This window comes from Jaculus jaculus, chromosome 18 (assembly GCF_020740685.1).
Source record: "Jaculus jaculus isolate mJacJac1 chromosome 18, mJacJac1.mat.Y.cur, whole genome shotgun sequence".
Lineage (NCBI taxonomy): Eukaryota > Metazoa > Chordata > Mammalia > Rodentia > Dipodidae > Jaculus > Jaculus jaculus.
The window spans coordinates 10,802,992-10,830,924 of record NC_059119.1 but is presented as its reverse complement, the minus strand read 5'-3'; the positions used below and the strand labels follow the sequence as shown (position 1 = coordinate 10,830,924).

General features: G+C 46.7%; 1 protein-coding gene across 1 annotated transcript; it reads right to left on the bottom strand.

Annotated features, from left to right (window-relative positions):
• Positions 1–39: 39 nt before the first annotated feature.
• Positions 40–27,933, bottom strand: Supv3l1 (Suv3 like RNA helicase). Its single transcript, XM_045137428.1, has 15 exons — positions 27,639–27,933; positions 23,496–23,573; positions 22,239–22,346; positions 19,654–19,768; positions 18,261–18,429; positions 17,204–17,315; positions 16,029–16,106; positions 13,727–13,818; positions 10,460–10,640; positions 9,049–9,142; positions 6,955–7,174; positions 5,264–5,344; positions 4,779–4,955; positions 1,269–1,417; positions 40–497 (listed from the first exon to the last, which is right to left on the bottom strand). The coding sequence occupies exons 1-15, from the start codon at positions 27,931–27,933 to the stop codon at positions 86–88; spliced, it is 2,361 nt and encodes a 786-aa protein (XP_044993363.1). The 3' UTR covers positions 40–85.

The window sequence follows — 27,933 nt, the reverse complement described above, 5'->3', positions numbered from 1 at the left end:
GCTATAGTACTCTTGCAGGAAGTGAATGAATGAGAGGAAGAGGATTTAAGATAGATTTTTAATTGCAAAATTAAAAAATCAAATCCTAATCAGAATTGGAGTCCTTCTTCTTTCTTCTCGTCCCGGCCTTTTCTTTGCTGTGCTCAGGACTCTGTGTCAGCCACTCCTTCTGGAGCTGCTTCAGCATGGCCGGGGTGAGCAGTCCTTGCTGCACCAACCGGGAGGCAAGCGGCAGCTCCCCGGAGCCGGAGCTCGGCTGCTGGGCAGTTCGGGCCCCTGAACTTTTGGTGCCACGTGTCCTTCTTGCCTGGCTCTTCGAGGTTCCTGACAAACATGGCTGGCTCCCTGGCAAGTTCTCCAGATTCAAAAGCTTACGTGTCTCAGAAGTCTTAATCAATTTGGTGATGTTGTGCACCCCACCTTGGATGATGGCATCCAGTTCTTTCTGGAGTTCTCGAACAAGGCTGGCATCTGGAAACATATCCATGAACCGGTAGCTGGGAAAGACACACAGCGTTAATTCTCCCGCATTCTTGAGCTCGTTTCAGCAGCACACCTACTCACACGTCCTGACACTGGATGCCTCCATGTACTCTTCACGCGTGAACCCTGTCCAGTGCCCTTCCCACCCTTTCTCTGTGTTCTTAAAATGTTTTTGTTTATTAACTATTATTTGAGACAGGACAGAGAGAAGCAGAGAGAGAGAGAGAGAGAATGGGTGTGCCAGGGTCTCCAGCCACTGCAAACGCACTCCAGACACATGTCCCCCCACCCCGCCGTGCATCTGGCTCACGTGGGTCCTGGGGAATCAAACCTGGGTCGTTTGGCACTTTTAGCTACTGAGCCATCTCCCCAGCCCTCATTTGGCTATCATTATCATTATCTTTTTTTTTTTTTTTTTTAATTTTCTTGGTTTTTCAAGGTAGGGTCTCTAGCCAGGCTGACCTAGAATTCACAATGTAGTTTCAGGGTGGTGGCCTTAAACTCAAGGCAATCCTCCTACTTCTGCTTCTTGAGTGCTGGGAATAAAGGCATGTGCCACCACACCCAGCTTAATTTGGCTACCTAAATGAAAACCACAAAAACTTTTTTTTTTGAATGGGATGGGTATAAGCCAGGATCAAGCACGTTTATGGAAAAGAAATATAATACAGAATATCTTGCAAATATGTGACTAGTTTGAAAGAGTAAAATTCCATCAGAAATCCTCTGAATTGTTCTATTACTTGGAAAAATGAAGGCATAGGGAGGAAAAAGTCTTGTGGTACCTTAGCCATAGGTACAGATCAAAGACATCGTGGACAGCTTCGAGATCCATGAGGTCTTTAATATTCTTAGGTGGAAGTAAAGGCCATTTGATGTAGCGGCATAACCACGCACAGGTCAGGGGCTCATTCCTGCTGTACTGCCTGGCAAACTGCGAAGAGAAGAGAGTTGGTACAAGAATAGGAATCCCTGTAAGTGTGTAATTAGAAAGAAAAAGGAACAGCAAAATGTTCACTGTGTTTGTTTCAATCTGGTTTCAATCTGGTTTCCTCCTGCTTGACATTTTTCTGTACTTGAAAAAAAAAATTTAATACTTTTCATTTTTTTTTTTAGTGTATTTTACTTAAGAGACAGAAAGATGGGGTCAGAGAGACAGAGAGAGAAAGAGAATGAGAATGGGCACACCAGGGCCTCCAGCCACTGCAGACAAACTCCAGATGCTTGTGTCCTTGTGCATTTGGCTTATATAGGTCCTGGAGAATTGAACCAGGATCTTTTAGCTTTGCAGGCAAGCACTTTAACTGCTAAGCCATCTCTCCAGCCCCCTTCTTAATTTTTATTCATTTCATTTATTTGAGAGAGAAAGAGAAAGAAGTAGATAGAAAGAGGGAAAGGGCACGTCAGGGCCTTCAGCCCTGCAAACAAACTCCAGATGTATACACCACCTTGTGCATCTAACTTACGTGGGTCCTAGGGAATCAAACCTGGGTCCTTGGCTTTGCAGGCAAGTGCCTTAACCACTATGCCATCTCTCCAGCCTCATTGAATACTTTATAAAAATGTGTTCGAAAAGAAAAAAAAAAAAAAAAAAAAGCACACAGAAGATATGTTTGGCCGGGCATGGTGGCACACGCCTTTAATCCCAGTCCTCGGGAGGCAGAGGTAGGAGGATCGCCATGAGTTCAAGGCCACCCTGAGACTATATAGTGAACTCCAGGTCAGCCTGAGCTAGAGTGAGACTACCTCGAGAAACCAAAAAAAAAAAAAAAAAAAGATATGTTTTTTTTTTTTTTAAGTTTAATTTATTAGTTTTCTTTTCAGTAAATACAGGCAATTTGGTACCACTATTTAGGCTCATCTGTGATCTACCCCCTCCCATTAGGCCCTCCTTGTTAATGAAAATGGGTCGTGCATTGTGGAGTTAGCCCCCAGTTATTGGTATGATAAATGTCTCTGCAAATCATGACCCAACATGTGACTCTGACATTCTTTCCGCCCCCTCTTCCGCAAAATTTCCCTGAGCCATGTTGGGTTCATTTCTGGTCTGCTTCAGTGCTGAGGTGCTGGGGGCCTCTGTGTTTGTTTGTTTTTGAGACAGAACCGTATGCAGCTCAGAGTGGCTTTTAACTCATTATTTTGCTGAAGCAAGCTTTGTCCAGATCTTCCTGACTCCATCTCCTTGCGCCACTACGGCCAGTATTTTTGAAAATTAAAACCGTGGCACTGCCAAGCCTGGTGGCACCTACCTGTAATCCCAGCACTTGAGGGGCAAAGGCAGGAAGACAGCAAGTTCAAGGACAGCTCAGGTAACAAAGAAAGATCCTATTTCAATTTTTGTTTTTGGTTTTTCGAGGTAGGGTCTCATTCTAGCCCAGGCTGATCTGGAATTCACTATGTAGCCCCAGGCTGGCCTCAAACGCACAGTGATCTCCCTACCTCTGCCTTCCAAGTGCTGGAATTAAAGGCATGTGCCACTGTACTCAGCCCTACCTCAGTTTTTTTTTTTTAATTAATTTATTTATTTATTTGAGAGTGACAGACACAGAGAGAAGAAAAACAGATAGAGGGAGAGAGAGAGAATGGGCGCGCCAGGGCCTCCAGCCTCTGCAAACAAACTCCAGACGCGTGCGCCCCCTTGTGCATCTGGCTAACGTGGGACCTGGGGAACCGAGCCTTGAACCGGGGTCCTTAGGCTTCACAGGCAAGCACTTAACCGCTAAGCCATCTCTCCAGCCCCCTACCTCAGTTTTTTAAAAAAGGGGTCAGAATATGGCTGAGTGGCAGTGTGCTGGCCTCGCAAGCAAAAGGCCCTAGGATCAAGCCTTGCTATGAAAAACTAAAAGGATTTTTTTTTTTCGTTTTCTTATCAGAAGTTGTGCAGACTGCGTTAAATTCTGTTGTGGTTTGATGGGACATTCTCCCTGCCACAGGCTCATGTTTGAACACTTGATCCCCAGCTTGATTATGCTATTTAGAACCTTTAAGAGACAAGGCCTGGCCAGAGACTACATAGGGAATGCCAGATCAGCCTGAGCTACAACAAGACCCTACCTCAAAAAAAAAAAAAAAACAGTTGAGAGACAAGGGCCAGGCATAGTGGCGCACGCCTTTAATCCCAGCACTTGGGAGGCAGAGGTAGGAGGATCGCTGTGAGTTTGAGGCCAGCCTGAGACTCCATAGTGAATTCCAAGTCTTCGTACTTGGAGGCTGAAGTAGAAGGACTTCCATGAGTTCAGGGTCAGCCTGGGCTACAGTGAGACCCTGCCTCAAAAAACCAAAACCAAACAAACAAAAAAAGCAACCTCTGGATAGTCACCTCACAGTCAAGGGAACTAAGTACTGCGGTTGCAGCTAAGCCCTGATCCTGCCAGCTGTTGACTTAGCTGTTTTGGCTTCTTCACAATCGCTACCAGAGGCCCAGATACACGGCCAGGGCTCCCGTCTCCCTCAAAAATGACTGAGTCACTTTATATTCTGACCTGGAACTCACTCTGTAACCCAGGCTGGCCCTGAACTCATGGAAGTCCTTCTACTTCAGCCTCCAAGTACGAAGACTGAAGGCATGTGCCACCAACCAGGCTAATACTGACGTTTTAACGAAGTCTTTCATATGGCAGGACACACTCCTGTATGCTTAGTCTGAATAACAAAGTACTGTTTGGAAAAAAACCATTTATCTGAAGCAACTTAAAAGGGCACAAAAACCAGGCATGGTGGCACACACCTTTAATGCCAGCACTTGAGAGGTAGAGGTAGGAAGATTGTCATGAGTTTGAGCCCACCCTGAGACCACATAGTGAATTCCAGGTCAGCCTGGGCTAGAATGAAACCCTGCCTTAAAAATAAAACAAGAGCCAGGCGTGGTGACGCACACCTTTAATTCCAGCACTCAGAAGGCAGAGGTAGGAGGATTGCTGTGAGTTCGAGGCCACCCTGAGACTCCATAGTGAATTGCAGGTCAGCATGGGCTAGAATAAGATCCTACCTCGAAAAACCAAAAACTAAAAAATAAAAATAAATAAATAAATAAACAAAACAAGGGCTGGAGGGATGGCTTAGCCATTAAGGCATTTGCCTACAAAGCCAAAGGACCCAGGTTTGATTCTCCAGGACCCACATTAGCCAGATGCACAAGGGGCGCATGCATCTGGAGTTCATTCACAGTGGCTGGAGGCCCTGGCATGCCCATTCTCTCTCTCTTTCCCTCCCTCCCTCCTTCTCTGTCAAATAAATAATAAAATATTTTAAAACAAAACAAAACAAACAAAAGAGGCACAAAGCTAAAGAGGTACCTGTAACAAGGAGGAGCAGACGAATGGCTGCCTCTTGTTGATGGGGGCCGTGCAGAACACATACCGCACACGCAGGTTCAGTGGGATGTGCTGGATCAGCTCTGCAGAAAACTTGAAGTCATCCAGGTTGCAGACAAAGTACTGCCCGTCAACTTGGGAGAAGTCTACAAAAATATCCTGGGGGGAGAAATGCGCTGTCACTGGACGTGAACAAGGCGCTCAAGCCTGCCACAATCTCTCTGAACCATAACAGACTTCTAGAAAAGTCTGCTCTGCCCACTGCTGTCTAAAGTTAGATTTTCCCTAGTCTTCCAGAGTGTGGGGATTATAGGTGTGCATGTCTACACTGGGCACCCCCGGAGGGTGGGAGGCTTGCGCCAGCAAGATAAACCTCTTGTGGAGCAAGAGCAAAGGCAGACCGTCCCGTCCGTGGACGACGTGAGGCCAGGACGCGCCAGCAGGCATGGGCGCACAGCTGCACTTACAATGAGATTCGAAAGCGTTGTCTCGGGAAGATGGTAGGCGAACATCTCAATCTGCTCGGCGGTGGGGTGGAGACCAGCTGCCTTCAGTAAAGGGAGAGAAAGAACAACCACCATGAGCTGATGTTCTCCTGTTTAGAAACAGGTCCAGACTTGGTCTAAGCTCTGACCAGATGAGCGACATGCTAAGAATTTGAGTAAAGTAGAGACAAAAAACACCGAGGCAGAAAATCAGCGGCTACTAAGAGCTCAACACTAAAGGAGACTTACACCATATCCTACGAGGCTCAGAGAACACTGGAGAAGTGGGGCTAGAAATACCGTAAGAACCACCAGGTGGGAAGGAGGTGGCCCCGCCACAGAAAACAACAAGCATTCATGAACCCACAGTGAGCACTGGTAACCCCACTAAGGAGGACCCTCAGTGTGATGTGGGCAGGGCAGAAGAGACAGGAGAATACAACCCAGTGGGAACACGACCAATATGCAACACGTTCATTTGTTCCCAAACAAAAAAGTAAGACATGTCCATTTTACTGCCGATCAAAACAGCTGATGAGAGCTGGGCGTGGTGGCACATGGCACAGATAAGAGAATCACTGTGAGTTCAAGGTCACCCTGAAACTACATAGTAAATTCCAGGTCAGATTATGCTAGAGGAAACAGAGCCTATAATGCTACCTCAACAACAACACGCTGGCTGGGCCTTTAATCCCATGATTGCCATAAGCTCAAGGCCAGCTAGAGACCACATAGTGAATCCCAGGCCAGCCTAGGATAGAGCAAGATCCTACCTTGAAAAAACAAACAAACGAAAGTCCTACAAGAGAGCATGAGCATAAACACGCAGTCATGGGAGGAGGTGTCAGTATCAACTGCAGGGGAGCCACTGTAAACCTAACTGCAACTCCCAGCAAAAGGCAGAGAAGTGCTTTCTCCCAGGGAATTTCTTCCTTGAATTATCTCATATATATTCTTCCTTATCTAGTGTTACTGACAAATAAAATAAGCCATATGTGTTTTCAGAACAACATTAAACTATTTTAAAAATACTTTTATTTATTTGAGAGAGAGAGGGGGGGGGGGAGAATGGGTACTTGAAGGCCTCCAGTCACTGCAAACAAACTCCAGACACCATGTTTTTCGAGGTAGTGTCTCACTGTAGCCCAGGCTCACCTGGAATTCTCTATGTCATCTCAGGTGGCCTCAAACTCATGGTGATCCTCCTACCTCTGCCTCCCGAGTGCTGGAATTAAAGATGTGCTCCACCATGCCCAGCACAAAAAATTGTACACTTTTGATTCAATAACTCCATCAACCAAAGCTTAACACTGTGCTTACTGGTTTGAAATGGCATTGCTCAGTGCTGAGTTCTAGTAATTTACCACGCCACTGCCGGAGCTGTGTGTGTACCCAAAGCAATGTGGGTCTCCACCCCCATCTGCTGCTGGATTCCCAGGAAGAACTGGAAGGAAGCAGGTCAAGCAGCCCTGTTGAGTCTGGATCTTTCACTGTGCACGCTCGTCTGGCCAAGGGTTCCAGGCCTCTGCAGCACAGTGAAGGAGGGCTTTCCTGATGCACTTTCACAGCACAAGCTATCTGTTGCTTACGTCTGTTTGCATGCATCTGGGGCAAGAGTGAGGGGAGAAATGAATGACCCCCCACAGAAAAGCAACTAAGATGCTACACCTTACCCTTATAGGATCCACAGGCCTATTCAAAATTTCCTTCAATAAACCGAGGTCGTCACGATACATTGTTGTAACCTCTCCTTCTTTAAACCGTGAGCTGAATCGACCAGCTCTGCCGGCGATCTGTAGGGCTTGTGAGGTGGTGATCGGCTCGATTTCCTTCTCTCCCTTTTCATTGATGCTGGGCTTTATAAGGGAGTAAAAAATAATTCTCTTTATGCTCCTGAAATAGAAACAAAAATGATCTCAGGCTATACGCAGCCCTCTGCTATCACAGCTAGCTTAGGCCCATAGCTAAACTTCCCAGCATTTAGGAAATAAAGGGAAAACGGGCATAGCGGCACTCAGGAGGCTAACGCAAGAGGAGCCCTATGAGACTGAGGCCCTCCTGGTCTACACAGTGAATTCTAGGCTTGCCTGGTTACTGTGTGAAACCTTGTCTCAGAAAAAAAAAATTAAAAAACAACAAAATGAGGGCTAGGCAGGCAGTTTAGTTTAGAGGTTGAAGTATTTATTTGTGTGCAAAGCCTATGGGCCTATGTTTCTCCCCAGCTGGGAGAAATGCTGTTTTAAAAAATTTGCCCCAAGTATAGAGTCCTCAACCACTTCAACTACATTAAAAAGTTAACTGCGGGCTGGAGAGATGGCTTAGCGGTTAAGCGCTTGCCTGTGAAGCCTATGGACCCCGGTTCGAGGCTCGGTTCCCCAGGTCCCACGTTAGCCAGATGCACAAGGGGGCGCACGCGTCTGGAGTTCGTTTGCAGAGGCTGGAAGCCCTGGCGCGCCCATTCTCTCTCTCTCCCTCTATCTGTCTTTCTCTCTGTGTCTGTTGCTCTCAAATTTAAAAAAAAAAAAAAAAAAGTTAACTGCGCTGGCATATCCCTATTGTCCCAGGTACTTGAGAAACCCAGGAAAGAAGGACTGAGCCCAGGATTTTGATGCCAGCCTGGGCAACACAGTGACACCTGCGTGTCAACAAAACAAGCCAGGTGTGGTGACACATAACTGTAAGTACATCTTGGAGGATGAAGCAGGAGGATTGCCAAGACCTCAGGTCAGCTTATGGTACATAGTGAGTTAAAGGCAAACTTGGACAACTCAGCAAGACTACCCTCAATAACAACATCAACAATGGGGGAAAAAAAAAAAAACACCTCTGAACTGGGCTGGAGAAATGGCTTAGCAGTTAAGGCATTTGCCTGGAAGCCAAAGGACCCAGGTTTGATTCCCTAGGACCCACATAAGCCAGATACACAAGGGGCACATGCATCTGGAGTTTGTTTGCAGTGGCTAGAAGCCCTGGCATGCCCATTCTCTCTCTCCCTGTCTCTCTCTCTCCCTCCCTCCCTCTTTCTCTTCCTCCTTCTCTCTGTCAAATACATAAATAAATAAAAATATATCTTAAAAAACCTACTGGGCGTGGTGGCACACGGCTTTAATCCCAGCACTTAGAGGCAGAGGTAGGAGGATTGCCATGAGTTCAAGGCCAGCCTGAAACTACATAGAGAATTCCAGGTTAGCCTGAGCTAGAGCAAGACCCTAGCTCGAAAAACCTTTTTTTTTTTTTGTTTTTGTTTTTTGGATTTTTTTGAGGTAGAGTGGTCTTACTCTAGCCCAGGCAAGTAAAGAGAGATAGAAGACAGACAAAGAGAATGGGCATGCCGGGGCCTCCAGCTGCTGCAAACAGACTCCAGATGCATGTGCTACCTTGTGCATCCGGCTTTTATGTGGGCACTGGGGAATCAAAATCAGGTTTTTAGGTTTTGTAGGCAAGTACCTTAACCACTGAGCCATCTCTCTAGCCCCAGGCATAAAACTCTTGTCACTAGAGATAATGGGCAGCCTCAAACACATGACAGGTACCTAGGTATCTGACAACTAGAAACTGCAACTACAGAGAGGTAACGACGGGTGAGCTCTGGTTGGGGCGGCACGCACACCTGAACACACATGCAAGCACGCTGAAACTCCAGTCTGCACGCGGCGCCCGGCCCTCTACCAGAGCGCCTCACGTTAATGCCCATCAGGAAGCTGGACAGAAACACAACCACCATCTACCCACCAAATGCCCCTGCTTATCACAGACAAGTGACTTACAAGTTAAGTCCCATGCCAATTGCATCTGTAGCAACCAGGATTTTGCACGGATCACTGGGATCATTAAACTTTTTTGCTTGAGCCAGTTTGGTCCCTAAAACAGGAACAGTTTGTTAAATCCATGATCTCAGCCTTCGGCTACTAAGTTATGCTAAGTGTAAACCCCTGCTCTTTGCTGTTTCCACTCTTTACAGAGAAAACTTTCACTGTTTCAAGCTTTTCTTCTTCTTGCTTCCTTCACCTCCTGTAAACAGCACTTCATGCACCCACACTGTCCCCCCCCCCACACCCACCAGCCTTAGCGTTTCTGAGGACTTATTTGTACGATTTTAGGACAATGTGACGGGTATTACCAGGTCCATATTCTAATGACATTATATAAGGAAAACACAAACTCAACACTTACATTAAAATCTAATAAAGCAGCATGTAACAAGATAATAACAACCACCTTTAATCCCAGCACTAGGGAGGCAGAGGTAGGAGGACCACCATGAGTTCAAGACAACAGAGTGAATTCCAGGTCAGCCTGAGCTAGAGTGAGACCCTACCTCATTTAAAAAAAAAAAAACTTGAGCCAGGTGTGGTGGTACATGTCTTTGATCCCAGCACTCAGCAGGCAAGGGAGGAGGATCACAGTGAGCTGGAGGCCGCCCTAAGACTACATATCCAGTTTTAGAGTGAGACCCTACCTTCAAAAACAACAAAACAATTTCTGGCTGGGCATGGTGGCACATGCCTTTAATCCCAGAACTCAGGAGGCACAGGTAGGGGGATTGCCGTGAGTTCAAGGCCACCCTGAGAATACAGAATAAATTCCAGGTCAGCTTGGCCTAGAGTGAAACCCTACCTTGGGGGAAAAAAAAAAAAATTCTGCGAGGCATGGTGGTGGTCCACACCTTTAATCCCAGCACTGGGGGGGCTGAGGTAGGAGGATCATTATGAGTTGGAGGCCAGCCTTAGCCTAATTCCAGGTCAGCCTGGGCTACAGTGAGACCTTACCTCGAAATTAAAAAAAAAAAAACAAACTTCTATCCCTACTAGTTTAACTTGAGACTTTATTACTATTATTATTATTATTACTTAGAGGGAGGAAGAGAGAGAGAGAATGGGCATGCCAGGACCTTCAGCCTGCTGCAAACAAATGCCAGATGCACAAGCCCCTTGTGTGCATGTGCGACCTTGCATGCTCACATCACTGTGTGTCTGGCTATGTGGATCCGGGAGATTCGAACATGAGTTCTTAGGCTTCGCAGGCAAGCACCTTAACCACTAAGCTCTCTCTCCAGCCCCAAGACATTTTTATATGAACTATAAACAACTACAGTAAGCAGCTTACTTCAAATTTGTTTTTAGTATGCTTTCAATACACATCTCAACATAAATGGTGAAAGTAAGAGCCAATAATTACCTGGTGGGAGACTACCATATATAACAGCTAACTCCAATCCCCGAAGTTCAATCTGTCGGCTCACAGAATAAATATCATTCTTGCTAAAACAAACAATGCAGTCCCCCGGCCGAAGATTATCCAGAGATTCTAGAGCATGGTCCAACACAGAAATGGGAGTGAGCCTCTCATAGTTCTGAACCTGCAATAAAGATGCACATGGTAAGATCACATGCTCAACTAACTCCTTATGAAGACACTGAAAGCTTGCAACACAATCAACAGGAGCTAAAATCCTAATGCTACTATTTTTCAAAAGTAGCACAGAAATGTATCAATTTAGGTGTATGTTGTGCTCATGGCCCACTGGCAAGTCTAAAGTAATAAATGTTGACAGTTATTCCTTCCCAAACCATTTACCACACTGAGTTTCCCAAAACAGCAAAGCCAAGGATTTCCCCATTTTTGTATCACCCACAGGCATTGTTTTTTAAATTTTTATTAATACTTATAGGCAGATTACAATTTATATTTACAAGTTCATTTGCAGTGGATGGAGGCCCTGCTGTGCCCATTCTATCTCAGTTGCGCCCCCCGTCTCTTTTTCTTTTCAATTTTTTATCAACAACTTCCATGATTATAAAAAATATCCCATGGTAATACCCTCCTTCCCCCCCCTTTCCCCTCTGAAACTCCATTCTCCATCATATCCCCTCCCCAGTCTCTCTTTTACTTTGACGTCATCATCTTTTCCTCCTATTATGATGGTCTTGTGTAGGTAGTGTCAACCACAGTGAGGTCATGGATGTCCAGGCCATTTTGTGTCTGGGGGGGAGCACATTGTAAGGAGTCCTACCCTTCCTTTGGCTCGTACATTCTTTCTGCCACCTCTTCTGCAATGGACCCTGAGCCTTGGAAGGTGTGATAGAGATGTTACAGTACTGAGCACTCCTGTCACTTCTTTCCAGCACCATGATAACTCCTGAGTCATCCCAAGGTCATTGCCATCTGAAAAGGCCTCTCTCTCTCTTTCTGCTTGCAAATACATAACAATATTCTAAAAAACTAAATTCTGGGCTGGAGAGAATGGGTGTGAACTCCAGACACATGCACCACTTTGTGCCTCTGACTTTATATGGGTACTAGGGACTTAAACCTGGTTTAGCAGGTTTTACAAGCAAGTGCCTTTAGCCACTGAGCCATCTGGGAGGCAGTAGTAAGATGATCACAGTAAGTTCGAGGCCACCCTGAGACTACATAGCAAATTCCAGGTCAGCCTGGAATAGAGTAAAACCCTCCCTTGAAAAAACTAACTAAATAAATAAATAAATCCTTAGGGGCTGGAGTGGTGGTTCAGTGGTTAAGGCACTTGCCTGAAAAGTATAACAACCTGAGTTTGATTCCCCAGTACCCACATAAAGCCAGATGCAGTGGCACATACATCTGGAGCTCATTTGCAATGGATGGAGGCCCTGGTATTACCATTCTGTCTCTCTTACCTCTCTCTCCTTGCAAATACATAAATAAAAATATTTTAAAAAACTAAGTCCTGGGCTGGAGAGATAGCTTAGAAGTTAAGGCACTTACCTGCAAATCAAAGGACTCACGTTCAATTACCTAGGACCCATGAAAGCCAGATGCATAAAGTGGCACATGTGACTGGACTTCATTTGCAGTGGCTAGAGGCCCTGGTGCACCCATTTTCTTCCCCCCTCTCTCCATCTCAAATAAAAAAAATTAAAAAAAAAAAAACTTAATCCTTAAATTGTTTTTGGTTAGGTTTGTTCTTTTGTTTTGGTTTTTTTGTTGTTTTGTTTTTCGAGGGTCTCACTCTAGCCCAGGCTGACCTGGAATTCACTGTGTAGTCTCAGGGTGGCCTCGAACTCATGGCAATCCTACCTCTGCCTCCCGAGTACTGGGGATTAAAGGCATGGCTATCATGCCCAGCTTGTTTTGGTTTTTAAAGGTAGGGTCTCACTTTAGCCCAGGCTGACCTGGAATTCACTATGTAGTCTCAGGGGGGCCTTGAACTCACAGCAACCCTCCTGAGTGCTGGGGTTAAAGGCATGTGCCACATGCCCAGCTTGGTTAGGTATTTTTTTCACAGCAATGAGAAAAGTAATTAAAGAATTCTGGGGCTAGAGAGATGGCTTAGCAGTTAAGGAGTCTGCCTGCCAAGCCTAAGGACCCAGATTCAATTCCCCAGTACCCACGTAATCCAGATGCACAAGGTGGCACATGTGTCTGGAATTCATTTGTATTATTTAGAGGCCCTGGAGCACTCATTCTTTCTCTATCTGCCTCTTTCTCTCAAAAGAAAAAAAAAATTCTTTTGGAAAGACAAAAGAACAGTACTCACAGGAAACTAGTTACTTCCTGCCCCAGGAACTTATGAAAGGGACAGACTCAGTCACAACTAGATAAAGATCCAGTGCCCTCAATGTGGCATACGGGACTGAAGACGACCAACTCGGGCTTAATCTCAAACTCACCCGGCCGACACAGTGCGCACAGCTAGCGCTTGCCCAGCATGCCGGCTGTGCGCCCTTCAGGGTTCACGCTAGTCTCCAGCACCCCAATGACAGAAGACAGACTGACTGCACAGAGCCGCTCAAGCCTCAAGAGGTTTTGTGAGACGAAGCTGGGCACGGGGGCACATGAACGTGTCTATAAACCCAGCACTTAGGAGGGCTGCGGCAGTGGGACTGCCATGAACTAAAGCCAGCCTGGGCCACCTAGCAACCTTGTTAGACAGACAGATGGGGAGAGACGGACGGAGGGGGGGGGTTGTGAAGATGAGAAATCTCCCAATCTCTTGGAAGACCGAGGTCAGATGGCTACTCTATCACAAAGCTGAGCCATGTACAAACTAAGCAACTAAAAAAACACCTCTCTTAGGGCTGGAGAGGTGGCTTAGCAGTTAAGGTGATTGCCTGCAAAGCCCAAGGACCCATGTTTGGTTCCCCAGGACCAGATGCACAAGCTGGTGCATGCATCTGGAGTTCATTTGCAGTGCCTAGAGGCCCTAACACAGCCATTTTCCTTCTCTCTAGTAAATAATAAATAATAAATAAAAAAATATTTTAAAAACCACCTTTCTTAGACAGCATACTCCACAGCGGATTTCTGAAGACACTTTCACACACAGATCCTGTGTACTTTGCTCACATCCGTCACCAATTTGTCTTTGGCCCCCCACCCTCACTGAGCAGTCAGCAACAATTCTGCTCCTCCACTGACCCACTCCACAGATGCTCTGGGCAGCGTGGAAGGCCCAAGATCTCGTACCTCTACTTCCTCCCCAGTTGTGTACAGAAGCTCAGTGACCAGGTCAATAGCAGCAGATTCTCCGCACAGATGGACTTCCTCAGCACACAGTCCTACAATTTGTACAAACGGGGTTTTTAAAAAAGAAGTGTAAAGAATTCCACTTCACTAATGCAACACTTCCACAGGACAGATATCTATATTTGTGGGAGGTTTTGTAAGTCTACCAAATCATGTTTGCATTAAGTCTCTCTGATGCAAACCTCAAAACCACCATTACCATTTTTTTCTTTTGAGTGCTGGGATTAAAAGTATTAACTGGGTATGGTGGTGCATGCCTTTAATCCCAGCACTCGGGAGGCAGAGGTAGGAAGATTGCCGAGAGTTCCAGGTCACCCTGAGACTCCATAGTGAACTCCAGGTCAGCCTGGGCTAGAGTGAGACTCTACCTGAAAAAAAAAAAAAGCATGAGTGCTACCACGCTTGGCTACCATTATCACCTTTTTTATGTATGATGATGTGTATTTTAATGAGAGAGAATTGGCGCACCAGAGCCTCCAGCCGCTGCAACTGAACTCCAGCCTTGTGCACCACCTTGCACACTTGCATCACCTTGTGCATGTGGCTTACATGGGATCTGGAGAGTCGAATACAGGCGCTTAGGCTACGGAGGCAAGTGTCTTAACCACCAAGCCTTCTCCAGCTCCACCACTACCATCTTCTCTTGTTGTGGTTTCTGAGGTAGGGTCTCACTCTCGCCCAGGCTGACCTGGAATTCACTCTGTATTCTCAGGGTGGCCTTGAACTCATGGCAATCCTCCTACCTCTGCCTCACGAGTGTTGGGATTAAAGGAATGTGTCACCACGTCCAGCTCCCACTGTCATCTTTTAATGGGCAAACATCACACCTATTTTTATTAAAAAAATTATATACATACATAATATATATAACACATATATATACTTATATATAACCTATACATATATGTAGATATTTCAAGGTAGTCTCACTCTAGCCCAGGTAATTTTTTTTAACCTTTATTTATTTGAGAGAGAGAAGCAGAGATAAGAGTGAGAAAATGAGGGCTGGAGAGACGGCTTAGTGGTTAAGGGCTTGTCTGTGAAGCTTAGGACCCCGGTTCGAGGCTCAATTCTCCAGGACCCACGTGAGCCAGATGCACAAGGGAGCGCACACGTCTGGAGTTCGTTTGCAGTGGCTAGAAGCCCTGGCGCGCCCATTCTCTGTCTCTCTATCTGCCTCTTTCTCTCTCTGTCACTTTCAAATAAATAAATAAAAATATTAAAATAAAAAAAAAAAGAGTGAGAAAGTGAGCATGCCAGGGCTTCCAGCCACTGCAAATGAACTCTAGATGCATGTGCTGCCTTGTGCATCTGGCTTATGTCGGTACTGGGGAATTGAACCTAGGTCCTTTGGCTTTGCAGGCAAGTGCCTTAACCATTAAGCCATTCCCCCAGCCATATATATATCTTTTATTTATTTGAGAGAAAATGGGCAAGCCAGGGCCCCTAAGCAACTGTGAACGAACTCCACATGCATGTGCCTCCTTGTGAATCTGGCTTTATGTGGGTATTGGGGCATCAAACCTGGGTCCTTTGGCTTTGAAGACAAGCACCTTAACCACCAAGCAATCACTCCAGCCCCCATTTTAATAAAAATTTAAGGCTCTTAAATTGCTCTGGCTAAGGTTTTGAGTCTGTTGTGAGATGGAGCCAACCTCGCTGGAGTCTGACATTCTAATGCTGAACATTAGCCCCAGACTTCTATTCTTTGAATTAGGGTTCACAGATTTGCTGCAGTGCCTCAAAGGTGGGGAAGGGGCTGGAGGGCAAGAGTAGCTCCAAAGCTCCTGACCCCTGGGCAAACGCAGTTTCTCCTATTAGACAAAGGCTTCACTAGGAACTTCCTGGAGAGCTCAGCTATGTGTTTTCAAATTTGAAACACCTGCCATACAACATGCTGGATCAAAAATTCACTCCACGTAGCAGAGCGTGGTGGCGCACGCCTTTAATCCCCACACTCGGGTGGCAGGGGTAGGAGGATGGCCATGAGTTCAAGGTGAATTCCAGGTCAGCCTGGGTAGAGTGAAGCCCTACCTTGAAAAACCAAAAATAAAATATAATAAATAAGGTGGAGAGTGACAGAGGAAGACACCTGACATTGACCTCTGGCCTCCACAAGCACACACACACCTGCACATACACATGTGCCGATATACGTATGAACATGTGCACACACACTCATGCACACCATACTCACAGTGCACAAACGTGTGCACACATGGCGGAGGAAAAGACCACTCACCTAGAAGTGCTCTAGTCCAGGCCCAGCCTCTGGCAGGATCTCTGATCATTTGGATTTCATCGATGACAGCCACTTCATCTTCAAACAAGAGGTACCGTGAGTTATATAGCCTACACGAACAGTGTTACAAACAAATTCCGACACCAAAAGCAAGCTTTCACCATCACTTAATGGGTGCCTCTTTTCTAGCAAACTTATAACTCATTAAGCAGTTAATAATCTGAATAGTTTGTAATATCATTTAACTCTCACATCAAACCTAAGGGCAAGGCAACTTCTTCTACCATTATGGTGTTTGGTTTTTATTTTTTCGAGGTAGGATCTCACTCACTCTCGCTCAGGCTGACCTGGAAGTCACTGTGTAGTCTCAGGTTGGCTGCAAACTCATGGTGATCCTGCTAACTCTGCCTCCCGAGTGCTGGGATTAAAGGCGTTTGCCACCATGCCCGGCATTCTTCTGCCATTATGGAACTTCCCTGGATCTATAAACTTCAATAAATCCATTCCTCCATAACTGTGCCTGGTCTGGAAGTTCATCTCAGCAAACCTGAATGTCTGCTACAGTAAGTTAGACGGTAAGTGCAGGGAGGAAATTCAAAGCCAGGTTGTCTAGCTCTAGAGACCACGCTCCCATTCCTGTACTGCACCCCTGTGGCTGAGCGGCTCATGTGTCCTGCCCTCCACGACCTCACACAGCCTGTGCTGCCCTGAGAAGCACCACATCCTCACAGCAGCAAAGAAGGGTTCAAGAATAAGCATTCCAAGCCGGGCGTGGTGACACACACCTCTAATCCCAGCACTCAAGGTAGGAGTTCAAGGCCACTCTCAGACTATGTCATGAATTCCAGGTCAGCCTGGGCTAGAGTAAAACCCTACCTCAAAAAAAGGAAACAAAAACTTTTGCAATTTCTGTGTTAACTCTTGAGGAGGCAGAGGAGTGCACGCGGGGAACCTCTGACTCTACCTATAACATTTTAGCTCTCTGAGAACAAAGACAACAAGCATTCAGAAGGAAGCATGTTTGGCATTTGTTTCTGTAGTAAGACACTCAGTATTTGTTGTATTAATTTTTTTCTTAGATTTTTTTCTTTTTTTTTTTTTTCACAATGAACACATATTCCTGAGTTCACAGTATTCACATACAGCTCATATCCTTCCTAGTGGCATGTACTTACAAGGGGTGGTCACGCTGCACATCTCCACAGTACAAGCAACGTGGGCAGCCTGTTTCCCATCCGCATCCACCGTCACCCGCTCCTCACCTGTTACCAAATCACATGGCACACCCTGGAATGATTAAAAAAAGAAAAAAGGGAGAGATGGCTTAGTGTTTAACACACTTGTCTGCAAAGCCAAAGGACCCAGGTTCAATTCCCCAGCACCCATGTATGTCCATCCTCTCTCTCTCTCTCTTCCCTCTCTGCCTCTTTCAAATAAAGAAATAAAATATTTAAAAAGCAAAGAAAGGGGGGGGGAGACCTTAATTATTTCTACCTGAAAAACAATAAAAAAAAATTAGTCTGAGCCAGACATGGTGGTGCACACCTTTAATGCTGGCACTCAGGAGGCAGAAGTAGGAGGATCACCACGAGTTCAAGGCCATCCTGAGACTATATAGTAAATTCTAGGTCAGCCTGGGCTAGAGGGAGACCCTATTTCGGAAAACAGAAAAGGAAAAAGAGAAACTCTTACAGTTTCTCCAGTTAGTTCTTGAAGAGGCAAAGGATATCAGAGGGAGTTTCAACTAATCAGTAATATTTTCTTTCTTGAAAAATCAAATATAGTACAAGTTTCAAAACAAAACAGTAGTAGTAAATAGTGAGTACAAGATCACGAGTACTTTATTTTCTGTATTTCTATAACATGTTAACTTATCGTATCTACACACAGTTCACTTTCTGTTGTCTTGTTTTCTGAGACAGGCTTACTACGCAGTCTAAGCTGGCCTCAAACTCAAGATCAGCCCACCTGTGCACACATGACTCCATCTACTGCGTCAGTCCCAACAATCAGGGACACTAAGGTATCAATGGCATGTCAGAGTTAACACCCTGTCCCCTCTTAGCTGTATATACAGTAATGTTACAACTCACAATTGATAGTTTCTTAGGGTGATAAAACATAGTAATTTTTGTTAACAGCAAATCATCATATGCCTTTCCCCCTTTTACCCTCACCCAAGACAAGAAAATGAACAAGACAAACATGAGGAAACTTTGCTACTATACTGACAGCAGCATTAGTCTTTTCGAAGATCTCATGTGCCAATAATTTTAAAGGGCCACAATACACTGCAGATTTGGCTGACAAGTACTTCTGGATTGCATGGTAAGTCTTTCCACTGTTTGTGGGACCCGAATGAAATATTATCTTCCGTTGTATGGCTCTGGCTTCTGGGTACCTAAAAATGTGAAGAGGTAATTCCATTAATCTCCAAATCCTCCTGGCAGATATCAATTGGAAAAAAAAAATAATCCCAAATGAAACATTATTTTAAGTCACAAGATAAAAGTCTTGAAAAGCTCAACAATGTGTTTCACATTCACATTAAAATAGTAACTGAGGGCGAGAGAAATGGCTTAGCAGTTAAGGTGCTTGCTGGGTTTGATTCCCCAGTACCCACATACAGCTAGATGCACAAACAGGTACATGGATCTCAAGTTCGTTTGTAGCTGCTAGAGGCCCTGGTGTGCCCATTCTCTCTCTCTCTGCTGGCAAATAAGTAAAGATATTAAAATAATAATGCTAATACCTGAGGGGCTGGGAAGACAGCTGCCAGTGCAGGTTCAACTCCCTAGCACCCACGTAAAGCCAGGTGGGAAGACCGGAGCCACCCTATGGCATCTGTTTACAGTCATGAGGCCGTGGGCACCCGCCTCCCACCACGCATGCACATCAATCAATAGACAGTGTTTTGAGCTGGGAGGGGCGGGCACACCTTTAATCCCAGCACTCAGGGCAGAGGTAGGAGAGGTCATCCTGGGCTACAGCAAGACCCTGTCTCAAAAAAAAAAAAAAAATCTTTAAAAAAATTAGCAAGTCACTGTTTGGGGCCTGACAACCCCCCTGAAAGGAAGTCAGCGCTGGTGACGCACTGCCCCAGGAGGACACAGGGAGGGACGGCAGTCCCCCTGGACAAGCAGCAGAGATCCGGGCTCAGAGCTGCAGCAGCAGCTGGAATCTGAAGGGCAGAGCACGAAGAGTAGAAAGGCGCGGGGAGGGGGCCCTGAGGTCTGAGTGGGCTTCAAGGGCTGGGATGGCCACGCGCAAAGTTGGAGCTGGTGGGCCTGGAGAGGAGCGGCCGGTCAGATGCTTCTGGAGGTGTGACAAGTCCGCAGACGCTGCACGCCCAGCCATGCTGGAAAGAATCACGGACATCAGGCGTCCAGACACCAGGAGGGCCACAACTGGGACGCCACCATGAAGCAGCGCTTCTGTCCTAAGAACTCCTAAACTCAAGCTCGGCCAGGCTGAGGGACACACCTGACAAGTGCCAGTCAGAACTAATTCCCTGTCGTTTTTCCCAGGGAGAAGGACAACGTATCTGGGACACAGTAAGAAAACACAGCATAACCACTAGTTTCCCACAGTGAGAAAGTGTCACGTCATCAATGAAGGAACTAACCAGTTCGGTGGTAGTCTCAAATCGCTGATCTTACGAAGGTCTTCCTTACATTCCAGGACAGGAAATATCTGTTTGGCATGTCTCAGGAAGGATGGGAATAAGTCATCCACATGGGCTAGAAAACCAGAGAATGCATTAGCTGGTCCACCACCCAAAACGGAACTCAACTCGGTGTTCAATACAGCGATTCTCCCACCTCTGCCCCCCAAGGGCTGGGATTAAAAGTGTGCACCACCACACCTGGCTCCCTTTTCGTCCTGGCACTGCAGACCAACTCCAGACACATGCACCACTTTGTGCACCCTGCTTTAGTGGGTTCTGGAGAATCAAACCTAGGCTGTCAGGTTCTGCATGCAAATGCTTCTAACCACTGAGCCATCTCTCCAGCCCCTCTCCCCTCTTTTTAAGACCCAGTCTCTCTGTGTATATCAAACAGACCTCAAACTTACCAGCCTCCTCCCCCAGACTCCCTAGTGCTCTGGAAATCTTTATTGGTGAGGTAAGTTAGAGCACACTGCCAAGATGACAATAAAATGGGGCTGAAGAGATGGTGCCATGGGTAAGAAGAGCACTTGCTACACAAACATAAGGACTTCAGTTTAATCCCCTGAAACCAAGTGTGATGGCTCAGTGTTTAAAAAGTGCTTATTGGCAAAAAAAAAAAAAAAAAGCCAGGCATGGTGGCATATGCCTTTAATCTCAGCACTCAGGAGGCAGAGGTAGGAGGATCAAGATGAGTTTAAGGCCACCCTGACACTACATAGTAAATTCCAGATCAGCTTGGACTAGAGTCAAACCCTACTTCGGGGGAAAAAAAAAATAAGTGCTTATTGGGCTAGAAAGATGGCTTAGTAGTTAGGGCACTTGCCCTCGAAGCCTAAGGATCCAGGTTTGATTCTCTAGGTCCCATGTAAGCCAGATGCACAAGGTGGTACATGCATCTGGAGTTTGTCTGCAGTGGCAGGAGGCCCTGGCATGCCCATTCTCTCTCTCTCATTCTGTCTCAAATAAATAAACAAATAAAAGTAAGTATTTAAGGCCAAGCATGATGGCACACATCTTTAATCCCAGCACTCCGGAGGCTGAGTTCGAGGCCACACTGAGACTACATAGTGAATTCCAGGTCAGCCTGGGCTAGAGTGAGACCCTACCTCAGAAAATCAAACACTATAACAAGCGCTTCTTGTCTGAGCATCAGAGTCTGACTCCCACGACACAGCGGGCCGAGGCCGTGCTCAGCTGTAACCCGGGCCCTGCGGGCGGGGACTGCAGGAGTGCCAGCGCTCGCCGAGCCCCGCGTGAAGAAGCCCGCCTCGAGGAGACAAGCGGGTGAGCAACACGGGGCGCCTGACAGCTCTCTCCTCTGACCTCCACACATGTGCACATACCACACACATCACAGCACATCTCCTACACACAAGTACAAAACAGAACAAGCCACAAAAAAGCAGCGGGGCACAGGAGCGCATGCCTACAGCTCTAGTGCTGAGGAGGGCACACAGGAGGGTCACTGAGTTCCTTATCAGCCAGTCTGACTGACAAATGGTGTGAGGTTCAACTTAACTGGAGATCAGCCGAGGACACCGGACGTCTTCCTGACCTCTGCATGCGTGCGTGCGTGCGTGTGTGTGTTTGTAGTACGGTGTGTGCACAGACACACCACCTGAAGCAGTGACCTTATCTTGTTCTGAAGCCCTGCTTTGTACTCCTTATCTTCCAATTACCCTTACATTTCTGGCAAAACAGAAAATTGGCTGCCAGCTACCATATTTTACTCCTCCAATACAAGTAAAGAGCAAACTCTACACCCTACACACTTTATTTTTATTTACTTATTTGTGCTAGGGATTGAACCCAGGGTCTTACACACACTAATGCCCCAGGCCAGTGCAAAGACCAGAGAACCAAAAGAAAGAGTGTTCTCCACACCTTAGTGGCTCTGTGAGAAGAGCAGCGCGTGTCCCATCCTGCTTTGTATCAGGTTCTCGCTCAGTGCCTGGCCAGGGTAAAGGTCTAAGAGTGAAACACATTAGATATTATGACTAAAAGAAGCTGGGCTGTCCATAGGAAGGAACGACGCTGTTCCTACTGGTCTTTTGTTTCTGAGACAAGACCTCATTCTATAGTTCAGGCTGGCCTGGGACCCACAATCCTCCAGCCTCAACTTTCTCAATGCTAGCATTAGTGACAAGGGTCATCATATGCGGCTCCCCTCCCCCCTTTACAGAAGACTTTACCCTGATTTGAAATAGAAGCCAGCGGCAGAAGCAGACAGAAGGTGCTATGCACTGGCCACATCCTGTGTGAGGGACAGCGCCTCTCACTGCAGCTGCCTGGGCTGACACCTAGGTGGAGCTGGATCAAGGCCCCAGACTGTCATGACTCAGCCACGGGCCAGCTGGGAGACCAGAAGTCAATGCAAAGATATGTAGGCAGCCTTTTATGGTAGCAGTGAATTATTTACAGGGGATGACTGCAAAGACTGGCTCAAAGGAAGTGAGCCCTGCTAAGGAGAAAGAAATACAAAGCATGGGAAGAAGAAAAAGTATCTTTAATCAGCTTCTCAAAGTTCTCTAGCTACTTGCCTGCACTGAAGCAAATGTCGTTCAGAACAATGTGAATGTCCACATCCAGGGAATGCGACTGCATGATGTAATTTCGAAAGCTAATGAAAGCCTGGTGGAAGAGACGAGCTGTGGAAGACATAATGATAAACATATGAGGTCAGGTCTCCATACAGTGCTTACTTTTAAAACACACACGCAGCCGGGCGTGGTGGCGCACGCCTTTAATCCCAGCACTCGGGAGGCAGAGGTAGGAGGATCTCCAAGAGTTCGAGGCCACCCTGAGACTACATAGTGAATCCCAGGTCAGCCTGAGCCAGAGTGAGACCCTACCTCGAAAAACCAAAAAAAAAAAAAAACAAAAAACAAAAAACACACACACACACACACACACACGCAGCACACTACACAGGTGTCCGTGATTACCCTGGCAGTTTCTATGAGCAGCTGAACACACAGCTCCTCTACCATGCAGCCTGGCTTTCAAGGGCAGCCTTGCCAGTCCCCTGCCCAAGCCGAAGCCGAGGTCAGGGACTTGTTTACAAACCATGGCCGCACGAATTCCCATGCAACACTGACACAGCACTTATGCTTTTAAGAAGTAGTTCAACTCAGGCTGGAGAGATGGCTTAGCGGTTAAGCGCTTGCCTGTGAATCTAAGGACCCCGGTTCGAGGCTCAATTCCCCAGGACCCATGTTAGCCAGATGCACAAGGGGGCTCATGTGTCTGGAGTTCGTTTGCAGTGGCTGGAAGCCCTGGCATGCCCATTCTCTGTCTCCCCCCAACCCCGTTTCTCTCTCTCTCTCTGTTGCTCTCAAATAAATAAACAAACAAAAAATAATAATTAAAAAAATAGCTGCTCTAAACCAGGCATGGTGGCACACGCCTTTAATCCCACTACTTGGGAGGCAGAAGTAGGATCACTGAGTTCAAAGCCACCGTGAGAATATATACTGAATCCCAGATTAGCATGGGCTAGAGTGAGACCCTGCCTCAAAAAAAAAAAAAAAAAAAGTGCTTGCCTGTGAAGCCTAAGGACCCCAGTTCGAGGCTCGGTTCCCCAGGTCCCACGTTAGCCAGATGCACAAGGGGGCACACACGTCTGGAGTTCGTTTGCAGAGGCTGGAAGCCCTGGCGCGCCCATTCTCTCTCTCTCCCTCTGTCTGTCTTTCTCTCTGTGTCTGTCACTCTCAAATAAATAAATAAATAAATAAATAAATAAATAAATAAATAAATAAAGTAGTAGTTCAACTCTACAAAGATGTCAATGGCCTTACCGTCAAGTCCATAATCAGCACTCAGTTTCTGAATTTCTTGTCTCTTATAAAACTTGTCTAAGATCTTCTTTACTTCATCTAAAACAAAGATAGAAAAATTTAACACTTGGGGCTGGGGAGATGGCTTAGTGGTTAAGCGCTTGCCTGTGAAGCCTAAGGACCCCAGTTCAAAGCTCAATTCCCCAGGACCCACATTAGCCAGATGCACAAGGGGGCACACACATCTGGAGTTTGTCTGCAGTGGCTGGAGGCCCTGGCACACCCATTCTCTCTTTCTCTCTGTCTGCCTCTTTCTGTCCCTCTCAAATAAATAAATAAAAATAAACAAAAATAAATTAACACTTGTCTCCAAGTTTAGACAAACATCTAAGAAGCAGCAGGAACTTGCAGTCATAGACTAAAGCAACATCTGTGAGTGCTGCAAGAACTTGAGGCTTGAGCGAGCGTGTCTGTGGGTTAACATGCAATCAGTGTATGTCCTAGACAGAGTTATAATGCAACATTCCCACCACGGTGCAGAGGAATGTGCAAGTGCAAGGGGCTTATGGCTGGCTTTGAGCTTTTGTCACATGACATGCTGGATCATTTACTGAAGACCAGTCACCATTCTGCCCATCAAGCAGCTAAAATGCATTTTAAGAAGGCAAACAGCAGGGGCTGGAGAAATGGCTCAGAGGCTCAAGGTCTTTGCTTACAAAGCCTGACGGCCTGGGTTCAATTATCCAATAACCCACATAAAGCTGGACAGGCTTTCCTTTGCAGCAGCAAGAGACCCTGGCACACGAAAACTATTTTTAGGGCAAACAATGGAGTGAAGACCAGATCATCTTGCCTCCATGCAACTACCTGAAGGAGCCAGGATAACCTCTACACTAGAGACGGCTGACTTCAAGAAAACATAAGAGTCTTACTTTGTTCTATATGGAAGAACTGAGTGGAATGTATACAAAAGAGCACTGAAAATTAGAACAGTGAGCTAAGGTAGGAGATCACCAGGAGTTCAAGGCCAATCTGGGTCTACAGAGTGAGTTCTAGGTCAGCCTGGGCTATAGCAAGATCCTGCCTCAAAAAAAGAAAGATTTCACTCACTCACAAGTGTGTATAAAAACGTCTCAAAGACCATGTCCAGTGTGAGGCCACCTGGCCACATGTGAAGACAGAAAGGGAAGGGAGACAAGGGAAAGAGGGCTGGAGAGATGACTTAGCAGCTAAGGCATTTGCCTGAGAAGCCAAAGAACCCAGGTTCGATTGCCCAGGACCCACATAAGCCAGATGCACAAGGAGGCGCATGCGTGTGGAGTTCATCTGCAGTGGCTAGAGGCCCTCGCACAACCATTCTTTCTCTGTCTCTCTTCTCCCTCTCTCTACTTGCAAATAAATAAATAAAATTAAAAAAAATAAAAAATAGCAGGGCATGGTGGTGCACGCCTTTAATCCCAGCACTTGGGAGGCAGAGGTGGGAGGATCATCGAGAGTTCGAGGCCACCCTGAGACTACATAGTTAATTCCAGGTCAGCCTGGACCGGAGTGAGACCCTACCTCGAAAAAAAAAAAAAATTAAAAAATATATTTATAAAAAAAAGAAACAGGCTGGAGAGATGGCTTAGTAGTTAAGGTGTTTGCCTGCAAAGCCAAAGGATCCCGGTTCAGCTCTCCAGGACCCACATAAGCCAGATGCACAAGGGGGCACATGCATCTGGAGTTCGTTTGCAGTGGCTGGAGGCCCTGGCATGCTCATTCTCTCTTTCTCCCTCTCTCTGCTTCTCTCTCTCTCAAATAAATAAATAGAAATATTAAAAAAAAAAAAGAGGAGAAAAAAAAGCAGAAGGCAGGACCCAATGTTCTGGTGGGCCAGTTGGTTGTGAGCAGTATTAACCATTTAAGGAGAGGCAGGCTTAGGGGGGGAAATCCTTATCTACATAACCACCTAAAATATGTTATTCTAAATGCTCCAATTTACTGCACGGCAAGGCAGGCTGCCTGAGCCCCTCAAAAATAGCTTTCCTAACTGCCACACATCCCATGTTCTACCACAGTGGGATAGCCCAGAAGCCTTTTTCTTCCTCCCCCCACTTTGGTTTTTTGAGGTAGGATCTCACTCTAGCCTGGGCTAACCTGGAATTCACTCTGTAGTCTCAGGCTGGCTTCAAACTCTCAGCGATCCTTCGATCTCTGCCTCCCAAGTGCTGAGATTAAAGGTGTGCGCCACCACGCCTGACTCCGGCAACTTTTGTTGTTTCTTTTTTGGTGTTGTTTTATTTATTTATTTTTTTTTTTTTGGTTTTTTGAGGTAGGGTCTCATGCTAGCCCAGGCTGACCTGAAATTCACTATGGAGTCTCAGGGTGGCCTCGAACTCACGGCAATCCTCCTAACTCTGCCTCCCGAGTGCTGGGATTAAAGGTGTGCGCCACCATGCCCGGCTTTGGTCAGAGCTTTTCTGATTTGAAACTGGAATTAAAAGTTGCTGGAAGCCAGGCGTGGTGGCGAGAAAAACTCTGACCAATGACAACAATATTAGCTTGCACTATTCATTCCTTCACACTTTTTTTTTTTTTTTTTGAGGTAGTCCAGGCTAACCTGGAATTAACTATGTAGTCTCAGGGTGGCCTTGAACTCACGGTGATCCTACCTCTGCCTCTCAACTGCTGAGATTTAAGGCATGTGCCACCACACCTGGTCCCTTCACACTGCTCAGAATGCTCTGCCAGACACTATCCAGAGATGGAGGTAAGTACGTCATCTCATTTTATCAGTCAGGAAATGAAGAAAATGGTCAATAAGTTGCAAATTAGGCTAGCCCCAGTGCTCTATGGTCCCTCAAACATGCACTGCTCTTTGAGTTGTCAATCTCCATCCATGTCTTGCTGTGTTATAATCAGCTGTTAGAGTCAGATGGATAGGCACCCAGGCAGACACAAATGCACAAACTCTAAGCACGCACGGGACGACTAGAACTATGCTTGGCACATGGTGGACTCTCTTTTAAATATCTTATCGTAATTATTTACTTAAAAGAGAGAGAGAGAAAGGGAAAGAGGCAGACAGGAGAGAGAATGGGCACACCAAGGCTTCCAGCCACTGCAAACAAACTCCAGACACATGTGCCACCTTATGCATGTGGCTTACATGGGTCCTGGGGAATTGAACCTGGGTCCTTTAGCTTTGCTGGCAAGTGCCTTAACCACTAAGCCATCTCTCCAACCCCATGGTAAACGTTTAGTAAAGGTTTGCTGTAGGAGTTCAAACTGGTTCAAACTGGAGATGTTGTACTGACCAAGGAAGTGTGGCCACATCCTCCTGAGGCCACATGGGATCTGGTGTATGAAAAATAACCACTGACCATCGAGCAGCTGTCAGTGTGAAGAGTGTCACTGCAGGAGTAATAAAATAGGACACTAAGGACAGTCACCAGACAGCCAGTGCCTGCTGTCTCATGGCATCCCCTTACTCTCCCAGAGGGTCACTTGGTCAAAGGAAACCTTTCCCTTTCCTGGTCATCTAGAAGAAACTGAAGGCATGTAATGTGAAACGTTCACTGGAAAAGATTTACACGGCTGTCAAATCCACCCAAAGTTCCGAGAACAGATCCCACTGCCATCCACCGGTGCTGAGGGTGAGTAAAACCTTGGCAAGAACATCCCTGTCAAGTTTTATTACAGGTCTGTCCACCTCACAGGACAGGGCATCTCCCGAGAGATCAGGACCCGAGACCACTGTCTCGTCAACCACGGCTCAGCCCAGCAGTGCGGCCCTCCGCGGGCTCTTTCACATCCCTCTGAGGACCCGGGGAGGATCCGAGGAGGATGTTAAAACAAGCGGTGGACTGCCTGAACACCAAAAGTAAAAAAATAAAAATAAATGGACTCGGGCTGGAGAAATGGCTTAGCGGTTAAGGGGCTTGCCTGCAAAGCTAAAGGACCCAGGTTCGGTTCCCCAGGACCCACGTAAGCCAGATGCACAAGCTGGTGCATGCATCTGGAGTTCCTTTGCAGAGGCTGAAGGCCCTGGTGCACCATTCTCTCTCTCTCTCTCATCTAGTCATATGCCTCTCTCTCAAATAAATAAATACAAATGACAATATTTTTTAAAAAATTAAATGGAACCATTTCAACACAAGGAAGGGTTTAGACAATGGCACTCACTCTTGTCCAGAGGCCGGGTCAGCTCGGCCCCGATGTCGCCATCGGCGCTGGGGCCCTGGGGTTTCACAGTCAGCGGCACGAACAAGGACGTGTTCGGGGCTCTGGGGCCACCCGAGGCAGAGGACGAGGAGGAGGCGGAGGCGGAGGCGGCGGCGGTCAGGGCGGGAGCGCGCCTCGCCGTCCCGGGAAAGGGCCCGAGGCGGGCGCGAAGGGCAGAGCAGGCAGCCGCCCGGGGCCCGGCCTGGCGCCCCGCCGGGAGCCGAGCCCACAGCAGGGAGCACCGGGGGAAGGACAT